We start from the raw sequence: 18,220 nt of genomic DNA, 5'->3' as shown, positions 1-18,220 counted from the left end.
TTAGGAAACATAACCATCTTTGATCAACGAGCTAGTCAAGTAGAGGCATACTAGTGACACTTTGTTTGTTTATGTATTCACACAAGTATTATGTTTTCGGTTAATACAATTCTAGCATGAATAATAAACATTTATCATGATATAAGGAAATAAATAATAACTTTATTATTGCCTCTAGGGCATATTTCCTTCAGTGTCAGGCTAGCGCGAGATAGAGCCTCCAACGGCACAAGAGCGATGACGACAGCTTAGTCGGTGCACGAGACCTCGCCAAATGGTTGGGGTTGTAAGACAGGCTTGCTAGCTTCAATGGGGATGCCAAGAGGGGAGATCTCATTAAAGTGGTTATGGTTGTGAGGAATAAATACTATGGACAACACTATGCGTCGCCAAATGAAGCACGAATTGGATCGGTCGCCTCCATAGTCGTTGAATAGTGTGTGCGTTGTCTGATCTCTGCCTCATCCGTCACTTAGTTCTACCCCAACCATTTGCAACATGGCTTGTATTGTGCTTGAGGGTTTCAACATGAGCGATGTTGCGCCATGTCCAAGGCGTTTTCTATTGTTGCAAAGTGGCCAATGTTGCAGCCACAAAAAATACTCTCTGATGCTGGCCTCTGTCTAGACAGAGTTGTGCCGACCACGACGTATGTTGCAAACTTCTGCAACATGGCCTACATTGAAGTCGTTGCCAAGGTTCCATCCATCATAACATCCTTCATGTTGTAGTCGCTACATCTTCCTCGTTGCAATTGTCACCAAGGTTCTCGCCATTGCAATATATTCCATGTTGCAATCGTCGCCAATGTTCCAACCATCGCAACATCTTCCATGTTGCAGCCGAGAGATCCCTCGCAACACAACTATGAATGGTGCACCCAGGACTTGTAGCATCCTCGCATCGTCTTGCAACAACGGTGGCATTGCTGAGAAAAGAGCCACCCCCCCCACACACACACACAAACACAAAAAAGTAGCCATATCGAGTCGTGTAGAAACGTGTGACAAGCTCTGTTTGGCCAAGTGGGAGAGAGCAGGAGGGAGCTTCTTCATCATCGACGATTGTGGGAGAGCTACATGGTTGTTGAACTTTCATCCACTTTGAGATGATTGGGTAATGTCGGTCGATTGTTGGTCTTCTTCGTCTAGCAGTTGACTGTACTGAATCAAAAATATTGTTGGAGCTAATTCACGGTGGAGGTTTTTTAGCAAGTGATGCACAAGTAACATACGAGCCAATAAGGCAAAGCACATGCCAAATGTTTTAGTTTATTACATAAGAGGAATCTTGGATCCATCTAAAAGGCCAGCACAATGCATCGGCCAGTTGATCTTTGCCAAACATGAATCGGGTTACGAGTCACTGGATCTGACCCCACGTAGTGGTTGGGTCAGGCTACCACCAGCACAACACGAACGATGTTGTGGCCGCCCATCACAATATGGACAACCTTGTGGTTGCCATTGCAACATTTCCCATGTTGCGGTCATCATCATTGCATGAGACACGCATCGATGTGCATGAACCACATACTATGTCGCAACCCCGTGATGTGCCTAAGGCACCAGCGATGTTGCAACCCAGTGATGTGCTTGAAGCCCCAGCAATCTTACAACCCTCGAGCCCTTTTCGCTGCACCGACCATGTTGCCCCTCCCCCTCCCCCGGCGGTTGCGCTTGCAACTTCATCGAGAAAGCCAGTTGCAATGTTGGATGCAACCGTTGTCTTGCAGCATTGACTGTCAGGTCACAGCACCAACGAGCGCTTCTCCTTGGTCATGTCCTAGAAAGATCTTTTGCCATGTCGCGCTGCTTCTGCAACACCGACGTGTGATGGCAACCTCGCAACATGGCAATTGCCCCTCAAAGCAATATCGTCTATCTAAGGTAGGCTTGCAGTCATGCGCTGCATTGCAACATCTGCTTGCCGATGCTGGATGGTTGTGGGGTATGCGCGAGCGCGAGCTGCCAGAGTAGTAAGAGAAAAGAATAGGTAGGGGACGAGATCCAAGGAGAAAATAGGTTGGGCGAAGAGGAAAAACAAAGGGTCGACGGGTGGTTGTGCTCGATGTTGGGGATAAGGTACATGGGGGAAGCGATGTGTGGGCCCCGCGAGGGACACGCGGCGACCGCTCTAGTCGGCAAATCGCTCGGTGTGATCAGTGGTTGTTTGTTAATGTTTCCCATGGTCGACGCTACCATCAACGCATTGATCTTCGGAAAGGATCGTTCGTGTTGCTGGCTATCGGCTCTGTCCCCATGTGCATTCCACTGCCACCATCGCAACACAGATGATGTTGCGGTTGCCCATTGCAACATGAACGACATTGGGTCACCCATTGCAACATAGGCGACACTGTGGTCGCCCATTCACTTCGTAGTCGCTCATTGCAACACAAATAGCATTGTGGTCGTCCATTGCAACACAGACGGCGTTGCAGTCGCTCATTACTAACACGAACGACGTTGTGGTCGCCCAATTCAATATGAACGATGTTGCGAACCTACCGCTCTTTGCAGCAGTGCTACCTCTACCCATGTCTTACAACTTATTTGGTAAAAAGAGGAGAGGAGAGAGGGGTCGACAGCCTTCGAAGCTTCCGGGAGGAGGATGGAAAGAAAGGGAGCAAGCCTGAGGGTGAGGTTCATTTGGGAAAGACAAATGCTTACCGGAGGATAAGGATGATGATGGATACAGAGAGGATCAGTGTGTGCGGATGGTTGATGAGACACAGATAAGTGTGTGCGGATGGTTGATGAGACACAGATAAGTGTGTGCGGATGGTTGATGAGACACGTGTGTGGGTGGTTGGGCGGTGGGCGAAGCCACCGATGCGTGCACTCTATGTCGCATGACTAAAGCAGATCCAACAACTTCCTACGTCATTGGCGTAAACGACACGATCAATGGGTGGATTTTAACCCCTTTCTCAAAAAGATATAAAAGAATTTCAGAAAATGTCATACACAAATTGCACAATCCTCCCACATAATTTTGAGATTTCCAGGTGCTCCCGCACCTCCCGTGCTACGATGATACAGGACCTCGTCGTCCGTTGGATCAAAGATCCGATGGTCATAGGAAGAGCTGGCTCAAACTTGCAGAAAACCCCTCGAAGAGTCTCGTAATTTTGCGCAGGCCTAGAGGCTTCATCAACACTAACCGTTGATCTCCGATCTGACGGACCACAAATCCATGTATCATGGTAACACGGGAGGCTCGGGAGCACCTGAAATTCTCCCCTCTCACATCAGCGCCGACGTGGGTGAAGGGTTTGACAGTTTCCCCTCTTTTTGCGCCGTCGCCGCCGGGCTCCGCCGCCTCCTCCGCCGGCCGTTGCCACCATAAATCTCGCGACTTCGTTCGACTCCGATAAAATTAGCTTGTGCTGGTCGCGGCGAGGGAGGAAGGGAGGGAGGAGGATGGCTGCGAACGACGGCGGCCCAGATCTGCCCGCCAACGCCCCCGTCGACAGCGACGGAGATGCCGGCGGGCCGTACATCCCCGCGGAGCTGGTCCCGGACATCGCGAAGCACCTGACGAGCCTGCACGACTTCTTCGCCCTGCGCGCCGGCTGCCGCGCCTACCGCGCCGCGCTGCCCAACTGCCGGGCCCTGCTCGCGAACCAGCCGCCGCACCTCCTCGTGCCCCACACCGCCGACCCCTCGCTGTCCCTCTTCAAGGTCCTCGAGCCCGGCTGCGCCGCCTTCTCGCTCGCCCTCTTCCACGTCCCCGACCGCCGCCTCCTCCGCTTCCGCGCCCGCCTCCCCTTCGCCAGGACCGGCGGCGTCCTCACCTCCGACGGCGCCCGCGTCGCCGCCGTCGACGGCGCCACCGGCGAGATCCTCGTCACCGACCTCCTCTCCGGCGCGCAGGCCCGCTTCCCCAGGCCCCCGCTGGAGTACAGCCGCGTCATCCTCAGCGGCGGCTACGTCTTCGCCCCGGCGAAGGGCCGCACCGAGATCCAGTACTGCAGCCTCTGGTACGCCCACTGGGCCGTCGCGTCCTACGGCGGCGACTTTGAGATCCAGGACTGGCGCATTGTCAACGGCGCCCTCTACGGGCTCCTCCCCTCCTGCGGGCTCGTGATGGCTTCGCTCCCCAAGGACAACACCATGGAGCTGTGGATGCTTGGAGGCGAATTCGACGAGGATCTTGAAGAGACTCTGAAGGAGACCGTAGGCGGATCATTGCTGGGGGAGTGCGGTGGCGAGCCCCTGCTTATCTGCAAGGTGGGGCGCATCGATCCGGAATACAAGATTTTCCGGTGGGACTTCAATGTGGGGAAGTGGGTGATGATAACGAGCCTCGGCGGGCGGACGCTGTTTATTGGCTACGACGATTTTGTCGCGTGCCTTGGTCCAGATGTTCCAGGGATCCGTGCCGACTGTGTGTATGGATCATTGCCATGGAGTGGGGGGTGGAGCGAGTATTCTCTAGTCGATGGGACCTGTAAATGCTTCCCTGCACAGTATCCAGGTGAACCAGGGGTTGGTTTCGGGAGGCCGCAGGTGTGGGTGCTTCCAAGCTTGTTCTGCGACTACTGAGGTTCAATGGAATCATGCACCAAGGTATGCTTGCTCTTGGCTCTCTTGCTGACAATTGTTTGATCACAACTTGCATGACATATACTCTCAGCTGTCATAAATTTTAATTGTTTTCATCCTTTAGATAGCATGTAGTATGTTTAAGTGTTACTCTATGAATTGAAATCCTGTTTGCTGAGTTGCTGTGATGTCGGGGATATCCTCAGTTTGCTGCTTTAAAGGTGCCAAACCTTGCCACAGCCAAAGTTCCTTATCAATGTGACATTGCCAGAGCTTGTCATTTGTATTTGAGGAAAATAAACCGCTGACGAAAAAAATCAAAACAAATACTAGAAAAATTCCAAGAAAATTTGCTTGGTAGATAATTTGATGCATGAGGTCCGCTCCAATTTTCAAATCATTTGGACATCTGAGTAGCCCTCGGCAAAAAAGACAAATTTGGGGTCTGTAAAAAAGTTTACTGTTCATGCGCTGTTCTGACCCGATTTGTCTTTTTTGCCAAGAGCTTCTCAGATGCCCAAATGATTTGAAAATTGGAGCGGACCTCGCGCGCTAAATTTTCTACCATGCAAAAAAAATTGATTTTTTTTATGAAACTTTTGTGATTTTTTTCTGACCGGGTGCAGATGAGCCTGGGCACCGAAACACTGCACTCATGACCCTTTATGACCTGAAATTAGCTATTCGACATCCATACATTAACAGATCATAATTATGTAGTGCTAGTATATCTGGTTGGTAATGTCAAACATGACCCAGGTATCAGAAATTGCACTGTTGCTGATAATGTGTATGTTAAAACATGCGTTGGTGGAGTCCAATGCAGCCTACCATGCTCTAATGGTTGGTGAAGGTTCACGGGATGACTGATTGTTTCATGCTCTTGTGAAATAAAAAGCATTAAGTTCACAGAATTACTATTGTTTCACATGCCTTCATGTCGAAGTATTTCATCAGAACTTGCATGTCAGCTGTCATAAAATTTTAATTGCTGTCATCCTTTAGAATGCATGGGTATTTTGTTTGAGTGCTATTCTATGAGTTGAAATCCTGTTTGCTGAGTGCTGTGATATCAAGAAAATGCTCAGTTTGTGCTGCTTTAAAGGGGCCAGACATGCCACAGCCAAAGTTCTTTATAAATGTGACTTTGCCAGAGTTTGTCATGTGTATTTGAGGAAAATAAACAAATAAAGTTATTATGTGAAATTAGCTATTCTACATTCATCCAATAACAAATCATAATTCTGTATTGCTAGCATATCAGGTTGGTAATGTCAAACATGACCCAGGTATAAGAAACTGTGTTGTTGCTGATGATGCATATGTTAAAACATACGTTAGTGGAGTCGAATGCAGACTACCATAATGGTTGTTGAAGGTCCACAAAATGACTGATTGTTGCATGCTCTTCTGAAATAAAATATGGATGTGTCTACCTCTCATCTACTCACTCTGTTCCTAAATGTAAGACGTTTTGGCATTTCAATTTGAACTACCAAAACGTCTTATATTTATGAACAGAGGGAGTAGATGAGAACTAACTATGCCTCATCTAACTCCTACACTGTTGGATTTTACCCGGAGATTTGTGGGAATTTTTTTTGTTTATTTTTTTGTTTGGTTAATCAAATAGTGTAGGAGTTATGTGAGACTTTCTTAGTTCTCATCTAGATGAGAATTAACAAATCCAGTAAAAATATGTAACCTGCATTGGCAGTCATTTACCCTCGATGTCAAAGCTATGTCTGTTGTTTCTAATACTTGCTAGTACATGTCTTCTCTCTAGTAAAATTCATGTATTCATACCTTCTCTCTAGTAAATTCATATGTTGTGGTTCATCGTTTGTTGCGAGTGCCAGAATTTTTTGTGTTACAGTAAACAAGGTAGCCGCTGAATATTTTTACTTGTCATATTTTTTCTGCTTAAATGCTGTCTGCTATGAGAAAATATTATATGTGATTCATATATATTATTAGAACTTACGCGTACTTCTGTTGCTATTGCAGGAACCTGATTCTAATAAAATTTACATGAGCTTATATTTGGGAAATAACTTGGCAAGGTGCTTGTCTCCGCAGTCTGCTGTGAACTGTAGTCGATGTAGACGTCGCCCTATTGTGAAGCCGAAGCGGAGTTCTTGCATATAGCCGAGCCTTGGTGCGATACAACGAAGTATCATGCTTCAGTTGAAAACTTTGAGTCATGCTAAACTTGTGGTTCTTTTTAAACTTTTACCATAGGGATGGTTTTGGTTTGCCTCCAAGGATCAAGATTAACAGTGTGGTAACTATAATATGTCTGGTGTGTTATCTTGGATTATTTCATCTTTATATGTGTTTGATGTTGTGTTTTTATACTTCATTCCGTAAGCTTGAGATCTCATTCATTTATCTTAGCTGACCATATAACGATGAGAAATTGATGTGGTTTCTGGATACCATAGGATGTGAGCATGGCTTGGATTTTATTATTATTTTTTGAAACGGAGGCAAAAGCTTTGCCTCATATATCAAATAAGGAGGAGAAAGAGTTTGTTACAACACACAGCCAAGAATCGGCATAACAATTATTCTCGCAATAAAAAAGACCCTAATTTCTTCGCCCCGGCCTTGACCCAAAGGTTTGTCTCATCGATGATGGTGTTGAGTAGGATTTGTGAAGGTGCGCTCTTATACCGAAACAACCTTGCGTTACGCTCGTTTGAGATAACCCACGAAACCAGCATTGTAATTGATGCTTTCACTTTTCAGTCGCCGGTGCCCACGGTGCACGTGCTTGCCCACCACTCGTGGACGGAGTCGAACAAGTGGCATGGCTTGGATTTCACTCTTCGTAAACTAATATAAAAGCGTTTAGATTACTATTTTAGTGATCTGAACACTCTTATATTAGTTTACAGAGGGAGTACATCCGTGAATGAATTATTGTGGGATCATTTGGATACGGATGCGGATTATGGCCATTCCTTCCTTCGGTACGTTTTCAGGTGTGGCCGCTCCACGAAAGGAATACTACCAAACAGCAGCGCAGGATATAAGTAGCACCTAATGGACAACCAGAACGCTCTGTGTCAGATACTGCATCAGCTGGTACCGCTGAAACTCTGTAACCATGGACGGCATGTATGTAGCAACGAACAGGTCGTACACAGTACATCAACATGGGCATACTTGAACTGATTGATCAGATGCAGGTATCTTTGTTTTTTCTTGTGGACATTTTGGTCGGTTCTTTTGATATAATGTTTCAAGGTAGCATGTCCTACTGTTTTTGGTGAAAAAATGGGCCCCGTAATAATGAAGTAATAGGAGACGGGTATATATGATCAAGATGGGATTGGCTCGATGATAGCCGCCTGAAAAAATATTTTGGGTCAGTCAATTGTTTTAAGCCGTCGGATGCAAGATGGATGGTCGGATCAGCTTCTTCAACCTCTGTTCTCTTCTTCCCCTCGACCGCCCCACGTAAACCGGCCTCCACCGCTCGCGGCGCTCCCTCGCCGCTCCGCTCTCCCACCAACGTGGCCCCTCCCCCCCAGCCATTCGTCTGACCTCGGCCATGCATCATTTTTTTTTCCGGCCAACTTGCACCCCTAACACCCCTAAGATACATCAGTGGGGCGGCTAGATAATGGGATAGCTTCTCCGGTGAGTGGCGGTTGCTTCTTCCTTCCCTCCGACGACTGCTTGATCCAGATTTGTCATTTGTGTCGGATTGCGAGAGGAAGAAGAACGGGCATGGAAAAGATGGAAAAGGCGAGGCATGAGAAGAACATTCAGAACAACGGTTCCATTGAATTGGAAAAAACTTATTTTCATATACAAGCTTCCAAGTTTATACTATATATTATAGGCAAACGCATCATTCCATGCTTTAAATGTTCATTATCCAAGATCCATATATACGTATGCATTGTACTGCAGCTGCATCGTTCTGTAGCTAGCTAGCTGATAAACCATACTCGATGCTGCATGGAGCCATGGACTGATGAGGTACTAGTGTTCATTTTCATATACACAAGATTACAATCTTATGCTGCTATTACATGGGCAAATGGATCGTTTCTACTGTACTTTCTACGAAGATCCATGCTTTATTTGAAAAACAAATTCATATATACGTCGTGTACTGCAGTCGTACGTATGGTACTATACGTCAATCTTAGTTGATAAACCATAGTACTCGACGATGCATCATGCATGGACTGATGTAGTTGTACTGGTTTTTAAGAGCTGTCCATGGTGGGGTAGCGGGCGAAGGTGGCAATGCCGCAGTTGTTGCCGCTCCCGCGCGTGAGGCGCATGTAGCCCCCCTCGCCCCACCCAGCCCCCCATTGGTTCTTCACCACCCAGTACTCCTGCCCGCCAGCCTCCGTCCCGTAGCCCACCACCGTGACGGCGTGGTGCAGGTTCCGCCCGCACGACGGGCTGCCCACGTACACGCCGCTCCTGTAGTGGTGGAAGTCAGCGTCGGCCTCCACGGCCACGGCCACCGGCTGGCTGGCCACGAGCACCTGCAACGCGCCCTCGTCGCCGTGCAGTGTCACGGACCGGTGGACGCCGACGGAGGCGGCCGGGTTTGGGCTGAGGCCGCCGCTGCGGCACGCGCCCTGCTTGGCGTTGTACGTGTAGGCTGCCTCCGTCTGCAGGCCGCCGCTGGCGGTGATGTAGGTTAGGGCTGCGTTGACGAAGCCACTCTTGCAGCTGTTGGCGCCGCCCGTGCAGTCGAGCACCTGCTGCTCTGACATGGAGATGAGGTTGCCGGTGGCGATCTGCACCAGCCCCTCCGTCGCCGCCACCGCCGCGAACGCCCAGCAGCTCCCTGCACGCACGCAAACGACGTGTGAACATTCCCTTATTCATTTGCCAGCTTTGTCCTGTGGTATATGCTATGCTATGCATTCGGGAGGTGCAGATTCTTCTTACCGCAGTGACCTTGGTACTTGACTGGGGTGACGGCGCCCCGGGCCCTCCAGTCCACGCTGTTCGGCGTGGACTGCAGCTGAGCCATGGACACGTTCACCACGGCCGCCGGCGTGAGCCCGCCGGGCTGGTGACGGTACCCGAGGTGCGTCTCCGCGAACTCCTCGTTGGTGAGGTCGGAGAACTGGTTGAGCCCGAGCGTGTAGGTCCGGTTGCCCGCCCGGTTGACGGCGTCGATGTGGCGCGCGTTGGCCGCGAACACCTCCCGCCGGCGCAGCTTCTCGGCGGCGTCCGCGTACACGCGCCCGTACCTGGCCATCCACCGCTCGTGCCGGGCGGCGGCCAGCGCTTCCCCTCGCGCCGCCACGACGCTGACAAACGCGAGCGCGAGCACCAGCGCCAGCAGCGTTTGCTTGCCGTGGATAGGCGCCATTAGCTAGCTAGCTACTTTGCTTGCGATGGTTGGCGAGCGAGCTAAGCAGGTACGTACGTAGCAACTAGCAACCATGCCGCCTCCGCTTGTATTTATACGCGCGCGCGGTGCCGGCGCCAATGGCGAGCAGGTTCAACGGATCCGCCTAGTGGAACGAACGTATTGACTGGGAGGGAGACCATGGATGGATGTCGTCTCTCCGTATCCTTCTTCTTCTTCTCGACGGTGGTTGCTCTCGTCAGTCGTCGCCACTCACATATTCTTGGTCGTCGTCATCTTCTGCTACTTGGGAGATTTTTCTGGCTTCCCAGATGGTGCCGCAACACGCACGCATGCATATACCGTCGCACACGCACGGAGCTGGTCGCAGCTGCCTGGAAGAAATTGGCCGAATCGGCGTGCACTTTCTCTTTGCTTGCTGCTTGTTCACTCGCACTCACACGCATACAGTTTGGCGAATTAGTAAATTTACCGGTGCCGGTATGTACCGGTGCATGCGCAATCCACCGTTCGTTCGCCAGTCTCATCAAGATTCGTGCAGGTTTTATACAATTTCTTTTCATGTGCAAATACAACAGATTAAATAGAGCTATACCTGTATTTGTATCGGACAGTGTCCGCTTTTACAGAGAAGAGGGAGGGAGTGGAGAGAACAGTGCATGCATGTATTCTCTCACCACATACACTGAACATGCATTTCTTATTTTCATTCTCAAATTTTTAACGATTCATACCTTTTGAACCAAAAGTTCATTGTTGAAACTTTTTATATATTTGAATTCATGGTGTGCAGACCTTCAGAACAAGATCAATTTTGGATATATTTGAACTACATTTTTACATATATTTCAATTATCTTTGAAATCATTTTCATAAAACACTAAAAGGTTTCACTATTTCACATAAGTGATACCTACGCTTTCAAACATTTTCACAAACTGGAATATGGAACTTACAAACTAACTTCACTCATTTGATTTCACTCGTTTTGAATAACTCATTTCAGTTATGTGAAGAACCGGTTTCACTCAAATGAAAAAACAAATTTGCTAGCTTCATAAAACAGATTTTGCTCATTTTAAAATTATATTTCACTCATTCAAACAATGATTTTCAGTTATTTCATAAAATTGGTTTCACCAATTCGAAAAACCTATTTCACTTAATTCAGAAAAAATGCACTTCACTTCTTCCAAAAAAGTATTTCACTAACATGTGTTAAAAAAAGGCTTCACTCATTACAAAAACACTTGGTTCACATAGTTTAAATAAACTGATTTCACTTATTTTAGAACACATATTTTGCTGAGTTCACGTATTTCAAAAACACATGATTCGTATATTTGAAAAATAATAGTTCCACATATTTGAAATAACCGATTTCACTCATTTTTGAGAAAATAATTTCACACAATTAAGAAAACAAGTTTCAATCGTTTCAAAATACAGATTTCACTCAGTAAAAAAGCATATTTTGGAAAAGTGAGTTTATTCATTTCAAAACACTTATATCACTTGTATCAAATAACTAGTTTCAAAACTTTGAAATAAAAGGTTTCACGTATTTCACACCGGAATATCTGTCATGTGTATGAAAAAAAAATCCACTCATTTCAAATAATTAATTTCACTCATTTTAGAAACGTTATTTCACTTATTTCAAAAGAACTATCATTTAAAAAACAATTTTACTCGTTTCAAAACTAGATTTCATGCAATTCAAAAATCATTTCATTTATTTCAAAACACAGATTTTTAACATAGTTCAGTCAACATAAATTTGATTGAAACGGTAAAATTGTGATTAGTTTAAATGCGTTGAAGATTGGTCTTGTTCAAAAGGTCTCATCGCTAGGAATTCAAAATATAAAAAGTTTCCGAAATAATTTTGTAGCTTAAAAGATATGAATGATTGAAATTATGAAAGCAGAAATAAAAGGACATGAATTTAGTGAGGGAGAGATGAGAGCTATTGTGACCGTGTCATTGTTGGGAGGAGAGAGAATATGTGTCATGTATGCGCAGATGGGATCACTATTTGACTTAAGTGCTGAGATACGAAAATAGAAGTTGGACAATAAAGAGACATACTTATGGAGTAGGACCACAAGTGCATAGATTTTACAAAAAAGGGTTTTGCCCCCGCTATCTACAAAGTGCATAGATTTTAAAGGCATTGTGTGATGGATGTTGTACTGGTACATACCTGAATCGGTAAAAGGAGGTTTTATGTATGTGGCCTGGGTTGCATGCTTGACTCACATTTTGCAGGAGAATGGAAAAAACGCAGCACCCTGATAAGTGCTACAAGTGTGGCACGAAGCAATTCCGCCTTGACTTTTTTATGCAAGTTTCAATTTGGATGGCAAATTTAGTTGTGAAGCACGGCAATTTTCTGTTTAGATGGCAAGTTTAATTTTATTTAATTATTTGTTTCTTTCAGATGACAACTTTAGTGTAAAAAACGTCAAGGTGGTGTTACTTCGTGCCTATGCCAATGCATTAAAAGTAAGAAAATATGCACAACCAACTCATGAAAATGCTGGTATGACTGTAAATGATTTATTCTGAGATCATTTGAATACGAATGCGGATTATGGCAATTCCTTCCTTCAGTCCGTTTTCAGGTACTTGTTGGCCTATTCGCAGAAATAAATAAATAACTACGCGGGTGCCTTTTCCCCCAATATCGCCCAAGTGCCAGTATCCGCGCTCATTCAGAAACGACAGCCGATTCCCGGACTAACAACATACTGCATTTAACCATCAACTCTCAGCACACCAGCAACGGGAACAACAACAGGGCAGAGTGGCACAAAAGGCACGTCGATGACAGTACACAGAAGCAAAATATCTCTCTCAATTGCACAAGGGTTCAGTAGCCTAGTGAGCTAGCGACGCGATCAGGAGGAAAAGGATGATGCCTATTCAGATCAAAGAGCGGGGCATTGGCTAGTAAGAACAGGCACGGTAAGGCGGGGATCTTGTTATCGTAGTACAACCGCTGCGTTCCTCACAGCCAGGTACCTCTGGACGTATTCTTCGGGAAGCATTCTGATCTGCCTGAAGACCTCTGGGTCAGCGTAGCGCAGCTTCGTCCTCGGATCCATGTATGGTGCCTGCACAAAGGTAAAAAGGTCAGACTTGTAAAAAGTACTCCCTAACAGATGTAACAAGGGACGGCACCTAATGGGCAACCAAAAATGCTCTGTATCAGATATATGCATCAGCTAGTGCTACTGAAACTATGTAACCAGTGACGGCATGTACGTAGCAACAAACAGGTCATGCACGATACAGCACAACATGGAACATACTTGGACTGGTTGATGAGATACAAGTAGGTTCTTGGCGGCAACACAGATGTTTGTGTGGTGTTCTATGTAATTTCTTCTATCTCTCGCCAACACACTGCATCATCTGGACTACAGTCCTCAGCAGTCAGCAAAATCCAGGCTTAGGACAGATGGCCAGTGTTGGGTGCTGCTTCATTTGGGTCAGTTGCCCTGCCTCCAAGCCTTGAGTTCGACCAATACGATTGTCATATCATTAGGGTTCATTCATTTATTACGGCGATGCGTATGTGGGTGAAAATGTGAACTATTAGTACAGATGTCAGTAGGGTGATGTTCAAATTGTTCATGCATTACCAACAGCTGCAGACGTGCAGTGAAGTTTATGACCCTTGGTAATACTGTACATGGCGGTACCAAGTTGAAATTAACTAAACATGTTGTTCGCAGAGGCCGCGAGAGAGATACAAACTGTGAAAAGAACATTACAACTGAGAAGTATTGATTTTAGTTCACCTGCCTGTTCTAAAACATTAGTAAACTCACCCAAAACACTAATCAAGTTTTCAACTCTTAAGTTCTATAATATGCGTATACACTTAAGTTCATGTTTTATGGGGACTATGTTATTAATACTGTATTATAAAAATATTTACCAACTATAGTAGTGTATTTCGTTCATGAAGACTCCTGCTTCATTCATATAGGGATCTGTTAGAACAGCACAGACTTTAATTACATATGTTTAGGGGTGTCCACACCGGACTTTTACAAACTGTGCTAAATCGTCAACAGATTGCTAATTTTGTAATTTTCCAAAACTGTGATACATAAGTGCTAGTAAGTTTGTTGGTCCACAGGTTGGTCAACCTGTGTAAACAGCAATTGAACACCCCTACATAAGTGGCAGTATGAAAGCTACCAAAAACATCTAAATTTAGGTTGATAGTGAAATCTGTTCACAACATTTTTTCCAAAATAAGTCACAATTTTAGCAGCTCAATCTGGATTCTGTTCCAACACAGTCCTGCTGGGTTTCTGCTATGCCAACAAGTTGAATCAAAAAGCACTCATATTAACAGTACAATTCAAAGATAAAAATAACTACGACCCTGTTTTTTTTTCTCCTTAAAAGGTTGCAACAATATTGTATTAGCCTCGAATTACATTAACATCCACACAGATGAATATCCATATGCAAAATTTAATTAGACAGCATAAAACCAAATCTGAGGAACATTGCAAAAAGTATACAGTCAATAATTCTGAAAAATGGAGTGAACTCTTGCCAAAAAAAGGGGGGGAGTAGAGTAAAGCAATTAGAACAATGCTGAATTAGAGCTTTCAGTGGGTCATCCATACAATTCTCACATTATTTAGCGGTACTTTTTTGTAGTAGTTACTAGTTAGAAGTTACCAAACACAATCAACTTTCAGATAATCACAAATTTAACTGGCCAGAGTTTATTTGATTTCAACCTACACAAAACCTGATCATACAGCGTCAAATAATAGGTTGCACACACAAACCTACCTTGTCAATAATACATCCGAGTTGCTTTTAAAAAAGGCTTGTGTTGGTTCATACAAAGCAGATAAGTGAGGACAGTGAAGAACTCCAAACAAAATGTTTATGGAGAGTAATTATAAGACATAAAAGATAACATTATGGCCACGGTCTCTAACATGGAACTATTTTTTGTTGATCTCTACCGGTACTGCTATGTCTTAGATCTAGCTGCTCATAAGCTACTTACTGAGTTTTCCTATGAGCCAGCTACTGGGAGAATAACTAAACTCAAAGTATCAGCTTATTCCTTCAAATTTATAGGCCTTGTTAAGCACAGCACAAAATTTCATCTCACTGAGAGAGTTAGCAACCAATTAACACTGCATGTAAACATGCAGTTTAGCATGATAAACAAAATTGTGGTAAACACAGGGCACAGCATTATGATCTACTTCAGACCTAAATGTATTCAAATTCCAAACCTTATCATTTAGAAGCATTGCAGGATATGTAAATCAACAGTTGGAGTCTATTGCGGTGACTTACCTCAAAGCCTGTAACGTCACAATATCTCTTTGGTGGATAAACGGATGGGGGTGACTGAATATTTAAATCTGCATAAAGAACATACTGTGAACATTATATTCGCCACAACAATTTTCTCTAAATACTACATGTGCATACTACCTGAACACACAAATAACTTGTTTCGCTAATGTCAAAAATAAATCTAGAATGTTATCCAGCTTTGTACTCGTAACTGAGAGATACAGGTTCATGTAAAAGCTGTCTAATCGCCTTAGCAGTGGAAGCTAATACTTCAGAAGCTATGAATTTAGACACAAAGTCAGCAATCTATTGGTCTATTAACATGGCATTCTATCAAGCACGAGTTTGGAACCAACTTTTATTCTACTAAAAACACTGCCTATAAATTGAGAAAACAATGATGTTTCAGGAGGAAGTATTTGCATCTAAGGCTCTAAAGTGAATTGTGAGTTTGTATTATGTAACATGAGAAGAAGCAATTCAACTGCTGCTATTTGTTAGCACCAAAATACAGCACAATGTGCAAGCTCCCAGCATTGGTGGGCTCTTGGAAAAAATCCAGCATGCAGCTCCAATTTTCAATCTCTAATCACCACAAGTTTCTAGGCCTAGAGTGGATCATCGAATAGTCTTAAAACACCTCAACGAGCACAGGAAGGCCTAAAACCTACAAAGCACTTGATTTACAGACGAAATCTGCAATAATTGGGCAACTAGCAGCAGGAAGGAGATCGAGGCGCTCACAGTTGGGGCGGTCCGGGGGCAGCGAGGTGGCGTCGGCGGCCTGGAGGAGGTGGCGGAGGTGCTTCCACTGGCGGCCGCGGGACTGGCCCTTGGGGTACTTGTCGGCCGTCTGCACCTTCTTGAACGCCATCGTCGGCGCCAGCAGCATCTCCGCCCTCACTACCTCCGACTCCATGGTCCCCCTCCCTCCCGCTTCGAGCGGCTCGGAGTCGCGGCGATTCCGCTGGTGCGCGCTTAGGGTTGGAGGCGGTGTGGCCTACCGGGCAGCGCCTGCTTCAGCCACCGGCGGCCGGCGGGGGTAGGCGGCGAGACGGTTCGGGAACTCACGAGGCGGTGGCGGCGGCGGTCGGGGGAGGAGGGGCTGAGAGAGTGGCCGCGTGGTACACGTCACGCGAGTAATGGCCTTCCCCGGCTGTCCGGTCGATCCAGCGTTCCTGCCGCATCCGACGGCTGGGATCCTTCTTCCTCCGCGGGTGCCACGTGGCATGGCTGCCGTGCGTCAGAGCAGCGGTGATGGCGCGGCAAAGGTGACTACACCGCGACGAGTCACCGCTGCGAGTTCTGCCTCTCTCATCAGATGTGATGGGGTCACCGCCGCGAGCGTGGTGCAATCACTGGGATGCCTTGTGCTCAACTTTCTTGTCAGGTACTTCGGGTTGCCTCTCTCCGTGACTCGTCTATCCAAGATTCACCTGTAGCCGTATGTGGATCGTGGTGCCGGCCATCTGGCGATGTGGAAAGCCTCGATGCTCTGACGTACTGGGAGGTTGGTTCTGATTAACTCGACTCTCATCGCTACGGCGATCTTCCCTATGCTCGTTCTCGGTCTTCCGATATGGTTTCTCTCTTGCATCAACAAGGTCTGTCGGGGTTTTTTCTAGTGTGGGCATGCTGAAGCAAAGGGGGGGGGGATGTCTGGTCAAATGGAAGCTAGTTTGCACGCCGATGAAGTTCGGTGGGCTGGGGGTCAAGAACCTGCATCGTATGAAAAGGCATGAGTGGACAAGCCTCGGTAAGGCTTGCAGATTGATGTTCCTCATGAGGCGTGTGCTCTGTTCGATGTCGCGGTAGAGTGTTCGCTAGGGCACGAGTCTAATATCGAGTATTGGTCGGACCGGTGGTTCGATGGCAGGAGTGTGGGACGATGCATATGTGAGGCGGGCGGTGGGATGTCAGCTAGTTGTTGAGGTTCTGCCAGAGGCCAAGTGGTTGCAAGCTATCAGGGGAGCTCCATTTGTCTCGGCGATCGCTGAACTATTAAACCAATGGACCATGATACAGAATGTCGAGTTGGCTCCACACCTTCACACCTTCAGTTGGCATCTGACTGCGGACGGCAACTTCATTATCTGTGCGTTCGGCATACTCATCATTCTTCCTTGTGCGTGAGTATGCGTTGGGCATGGCAGAGCTTTGGTCATCTTGGGCATCGTTGGAAATGTAAATTTTTATCTCGCTTGCGTTGCACGATCGCTTGCGGATGTCTGGCAGATTGGTGAAACAAAACCTGCAGCACCCTGTGCAGTGTGTTTATGCTGCCAGAAGGAGGAATCGGTGAACCATCTTTTGTTGGGTTGTTCGTTCTCTTGACAAATTTGGTACTCTGTGTTGTTACCATGGAGGCTACATAGATTCACCCCGCAACCTACCGACGACCTCAAAGATTGGTTGTAACACCCCGGATGTAACTTTCCCAATTTGTACTCCAACTCTTGCCGTTTCCGGCGTTAAGTTATATTTTTTTCCTCGGGTTCGGGTTTCTTTGTCTCCGTGTGTTGTTATCTTTGTCATGCATCTCATATCATGTCATCATGTGCATTGCATTTGCATACGTGTTCGTCTCAGGCATTCGAGCATTTTCCCTGTTGTCCGTTTTGCGTTCCGGCGCTTCGTTCTCCTCCGGTGGTCATTTCTAGCTTTCTTTCGTGTGTGGGAATTAAACATTTCTGGATTGGACCGAGACTTGCCAAGCGGCCTTGGTTTACTACCGGTAGACCGCCTGTCAAGTTTCGTATCATTTGGACTTCGTTTGATACTCCAACGGTTAACCGAGGGACCGAAAAGGCCTCGTGTGTGTTGCAGCCCAACACCCCTCCAATTTGGCCCAAAACCCACCAAACTCTGCTCCATGTCCTAGTGCGTTCGATCATGATCGCGTGGCCGAAAACCGCACCTCATTTGGACTCTCCTAGCTCCACTTATGCCTATAAATAGACCC

The 18,220-nt window shown here is 46.3% G+C and overlaps 3 protein-coding genes across 3 annotated transcripts; 1 reads left to right on the top strand and 2 right to left on the bottom strand.

Moving 5' to 3' along the window:
* Positions 1-3,234: 3,234 nt before the first annotated feature.
* LOC119353039 lies at positions 3,235-6,910 on the top strand. The gene is made up of 2 exons (XM_037619616.1): positions 3,235-4,574; positions 6,558-6,910. The coding sequence occupies exon 1, from the start codon at positions 3,426-3,428 to the stop codon at positions 4,548-4,550; it is 1,125 nt and encodes a 374-aa protein (XP_037475513.1). The 5' UTR covers positions 3,235-3,425; the 3' UTR covers positions 4,551-4,574; positions 6,558-6,910.
* A 1,626-nt stretch (positions 6,911-8,536) lies between these two features.
* LOC119358803 (zingipain-2-like) lies at positions 8,537-9,916 on the bottom strand. The gene is made up of 2 exons (XM_037625217.1): positions 9,477-9,916; positions 8,537-9,372 (listed from the first exon to the last, which is right to left on the bottom strand). The coding sequence occupies exons 1-2, from the start codon at positions 9,904-9,906 to the stop codon at positions 8,777-8,779; spliced, it is 1,026 nt and encodes a 341-aa protein (XP_037481114.1). The 5' UTR covers positions 9,907-9,916; the 3' UTR covers positions 8,537-8,776.
* Positions 9,917-12,649: 2,733 nt separating this feature from the next.
* LOC119353038 (chromatin-remodeling complex subunit ies6-like) lies at positions 12,650-16,388 on the bottom strand. Its single transcript, XM_037619615.1, has 3 exons — positions 16,003-16,388; positions 15,256-15,323; positions 12,650-13,025 (listed from the first exon to the last, which is right to left on the bottom strand). The coding sequence occupies exons 1-3, from the start codon at positions 16,175-16,177 to the stop codon at positions 12,894-12,896; spliced, it is 375 nt and encodes a 124-aa protein (XP_037475512.1). The 5' UTR covers positions 16,178-16,388; the 3' UTR covers positions 12,650-12,893.
* Between the last annotated feature and the right edge of the window lie 1,832 nt (positions 16,389-18,220).

The sequence above is a fragment of the Triticum dicoccoides genome, chromosome 2A, assembly GCF_002162155.2.
Source record: "Triticum dicoccoides isolate Atlit2015 ecotype Zavitan chromosome 2A, WEW_v2.0, whole genome shotgun sequence".
Taxonomy (NCBI): domain Eukaryota; kingdom Viridiplantae; phylum Streptophyta; class Magnoliopsida; order Poales; family Poaceae; genus Triticum; species Triticum dicoccoides.
Note: the sequence above shows the minus strand (reverse complement) of the source record. Positions and strands in the feature narration are given on the sequence as shown.

Excerpts from the sequence above, each read along its gene's own strand:
- LOC119353039 (XM_037619616.1), top strand. The coding sequence starts at position 3,426 with ATGGCTGCGAACGACGGCGGCCCAGATCTGCCCGCCAACGCCCCCGTC.
- LOC119358803 (XM_037625217.1), bottom strand. The coding sequence starts at position 9,906 with ATGGCGCCTATCCACGGCAAGCAAACGCTGCTGGCGCTGGTGCTCGCG. Across the intron at positions 9,373-9,476 it reads CAAGTACCAAGGTCACTGCG|GGAGCTGCTGGGCGTTCGCG; the intron begins GTAAGAAGAATC and ends GCGTGCGTGCAG.
- LOC119353038 (XM_037619615.1), bottom strand. The coding sequence starts at position 16,177 with ATGGAGTCGGAGGTAGTGAGGGCGGAGATGCTGCTGGCGCCGACGATG. Across the intron at positions 15,324-16,002 it reads GCCCCCGGACCGCCCCAACT|ATTTAAATATTCAGTCACCC; the intron begins GTGAGCGCCTCG and ends TTCTTTATGCAG. Across the intron at positions 13,026-15,255 it reads GTGACGTTACAGGCTTTGAG|GCACCATACATGGATCCGAG; the intron begins GTAAGTCACCGC and ends ACCTTTGTGCAG.